Source organism: Acanthamoeba castellanii, assembly GCF_000313135.1.
Source record: "Acanthamoeba castellanii str. Neff unplaced genomic scaffold scf7180000084768, whole genome shotgun sequence".
Lineage (NCBI taxonomy): Eukaryota > Discosea > Longamoebia > Acanthamoebidae > Acanthamoeba > Acanthamoeba castellanii.
The window spans coordinates 39,073-40,204 of record NW_004457618.1 but is presented as its reverse complement, the minus strand read 5'-3'; the positions used below and the strand labels follow the sequence as shown (position 1 = coordinate 40,204).

The following is a 1,132-nucleotide window of genomic DNA, read 5'->3' as shown; positions in this document are numbered from 1 at the left end:
GCTCAACTTGATTGCCTGATTGACGTTGGCAATGTTGTACTGTAATTGAGTGAGCATTGCCATAAGGACCATGTGCAAAGCCAAATTAGAAGTACCTTCTGCCTGGGCAGGGGCTCGTCCTCACCATCAGGGGTCGTGCCCTCAGTCTCGCTCTCGCTCACCCCTTCTTCTTCCTTGGCGGAATGAGCGTGGCACTTTGTGCCTGCTGGAGGACGGCGACGAGCGGCAAAGCGGCGCTCATCATAGCACTTGGGGTCAGGTGACCAGCCTTTGTCAAGCATGGCATTACGTGCCGTGATCATGGCAGCCTCAAGATTCTTGATCACGGGCACGTAGACGTCCGTGTCGGCATTGCCCCACGATGTGAGGACAAAGATCTCGAGCCCACAGAAGCACTGTAGGAGAACCCTGTGGGATGATGTCAGCACACTAAAAAGTGAGAGAAAGATGGTGGTGTGCTTACTCGTAGGTCGGTGCAGCAACAACATGCTTTCCATCATGTAGTACACATGAAGTTGAGTTGAGGTGACGTGAGAACAATTTTGATTCCACCCACGTGTTGACGTTGATGTAGTCCACGTTTTGTGTCTCTCAAACCTTCATCAGTGTTGTAGCAATGCTGAGAAGGATGTCGGCGTAGGTGCAGTTGGTCTGCTGCGGGTTGATGGAGTCGGCCCAGGTGATGTTGTGTAGTGATCCTTGCAGACGAATGGGATGGATGGTTGAGCTCTTGAACTTTGGGACGGGGCGAGCCACTAACGCTGTGCGAGTGTGTGCCTTGTGTGTGAAGCATGTGATTGAGTGAAGCTATCTCTTTTTTGAAATATGTACAGGAGCCGTACCGTGTAGGTGGGCAAGTCCTCAACATGGATTCCGCCAAGACGTGCACGCTCCTGTCTGGCCGGTGGCACTGGCGGCTTGTTGAGCAGGTGCTGCAGAGCCTCCCACTGCTCCCTTGAAAGTGTAAATGTACCCTCTGGTGCGTCCATTCATGTAGTGTGGTGAAGTGCGTTATGTGGTCCATTGGGCTTCAGGTGTCGTGCGTTGTGGACATTGAAAGTCAGTTTCCAGACATGTTTTCACACCTTCTCTCCCACTTCCCTCTCACATTTCTGCCCTGCAGACCATATAC

The 1,132-nt window shown here is 52.3% G+C and overlaps 1 protein-coding gene across 1 annotated transcript in view; it reads left to right on the top strand.

Annotated features, from left to right (window-relative positions):
* Positions 1-263, top strand: part of ACA1_250940 (uncharacterized protein) — a gene marked incomplete at both ends in the record, with an annotated part of 2,238 nt that extends 1,975 nt beyond the window's left edge. Inside the window, one exon of the mRNA XM_004367452.1 lies at positions 111-263. Coding sequence (XP_004367509.1) covers positions 111-263 — 153 coding nt within the window. The remainder of the gene's footprint in view (positions 1-110) is intronic.
* Positions 264-1,132: the final 869 nt, after the last annotated feature.